Source organism: Echinops telfairi, unplaced genomic scaffold (assembly GCF_000313985.2).
Source record: "Echinops telfairi isolate 266 unplaced genomic scaffold, ASM31398v2 ScPeMD7_7412;HRSCAF=8450, whole genome shotgun sequence".
NCBI classification, from domain to species: domain Eukaryota; kingdom Metazoa; phylum Chordata; class Mammalia; order Afrosoricida; family Tenrecidae; genus Echinops; species Echinops telfairi.
Window position 1 is genome coordinate 14031996 of NW_022111312.1, and position 1510 is coordinate 14033505.

Here is a 1510-nt window from a genome sequence, read left to right on the forward strand (position 1 = left end):
TGTTCCTCCTGGTGCAATTCCTGGCCACCTTTGTCAGCCACCTGGGAGTTGCTACCAAGCTGAAGTCATTTCATGTTGGTCAGCAAAAAGAGTTTTTGTCTGTCTTTGGACCCTGAAGCTAGTCTGAATTTAAGCAATGAACCTGAGTGAATTCTAAGCGGTGACTATACACCCCCAGGAAAGAACTTTTCTCCTTTGTCTAGGACCCAAATGGAGATAAAGACGTTTTCTTTAAAAAAAAAAAAAAGACGTTTTCTTACAGGCTCTTAAGCAAGATGGATTGGGTTGTATCATTTTACCGTGCTTATTCTGACTCATTAGCAGCGTGAGATATGCAGGCAACACAGCCTTGCTTGCTGGGCCTGAAGAGGCGTGGCGACCCTTCCTGAGGGAGCTCCGAGACTGCAGCCTGCAGGGTGGGTCACAGTAAAGGAAACAGCCTGCGCTGGACCCGTGAGCAGCAGTGGGACAAACAGAAATGATTGCAGCGGTCAGGGATTTCGTTTCACTTGGATAAAGGAAACCCACATTCAGTGCCCGTGGACGCAAATCTGCTGCAAGAGATCTCTCTAAAGGGTCCAAGCAGAGGGTGCCGTTTGAGGATCAAGGTGCCCCTGACCCAGGTGCCATGACATTTTTAGGCACCGCGTGTGCGGACAGTGAAGCACAATGACCAGCGAATAAGTGATGCATTTGAGTGACGGTGCGGGTGAAAAATATTGAACGTACCACGATGGACGGCCAGAAGAACAGACAAATCTGTCTCGGAAGAAGTACGGCCAGAATGCTCCTCAGATGTCAGTAAAACGATTGAGGAAATTTTAAAAAGACCCCTTAGAAGCAAAAATGGTGAGATTTTGTCTCTCATACTTTGGACACGTCAAAGGGAACAGTCCCTGGGGGAGGACATCATGCTCAGTAGAGGGGCAGCGAAAAGAGGAAGATCCTCAAAGTGATGGACTGACACCGCGTCCGCAACAATGGGCTCAAGCACAGCCACCGGCACGAGGCTGGCGCAGGACCCTGCGGGCGGTGTTGGGTTCTGTTGTTCGCGAGTGCTGTGGGTGGCACACACTTGGTAGGACCTAAGGGCAGTAGCCAATGACTGGGCCCCGAGGGGAATCTCTACTGAAGAGGATTCAGGTCTGTCTGCTCAGCTGACACAGCCCAGGCTAGGTCTCCTGTCGCCCCAAACCCTTCAGCACTTGGGGTGCTCAGACATCAGCATCCCCACAGGTCCTATTCCATTTTTGGATCCCAGGAGGGTCCCTGGACCCTTGAGAGGCTGTTTGCACTACCTCTGATCCCAGCATTCCAGGTGTTTTGCAGTTGGGGGGTGTCAGGAGGTCTTCTCGCTGCTTACAGAAACGGAAGTCTTCTCCCCTCTTCTGGCCAGTCGATGTCGCTCTTTGCTTTCAGTCAACTGCAGCGTTTCCTTACTGCCTTACAGCTTTGTGTCTGGACTTATTAGCCAAGGGAAAGTGGAAGCATTTGAAAAAATGCTGTGGCG

The 1510-nt window shown here is 50.9% G+C and overlaps 1 protein-coding gene across 1 annotated transcript in view; it reads left to right on the top strand.

Annotated features, from left to right (window-relative positions):
• The window catches only part of ATP6V0A2 (ATPase H+ transporting V0 subunit a2), a 40788-nt gene that overhangs the window by 17666 nt on the left and 21612 nt on the right, over positions 1–1510 (top strand). Inside the window, exon 6 of the mRNA XM_045296727.1 lies at positions 1451–1504. Within this exon, the coding sequence (XP_045152662.1) occupies positions 1451–1504 (54 nt within the window). The remainder of the gene's footprint in view (positions 1–1450; positions 1505–1510) is intronic.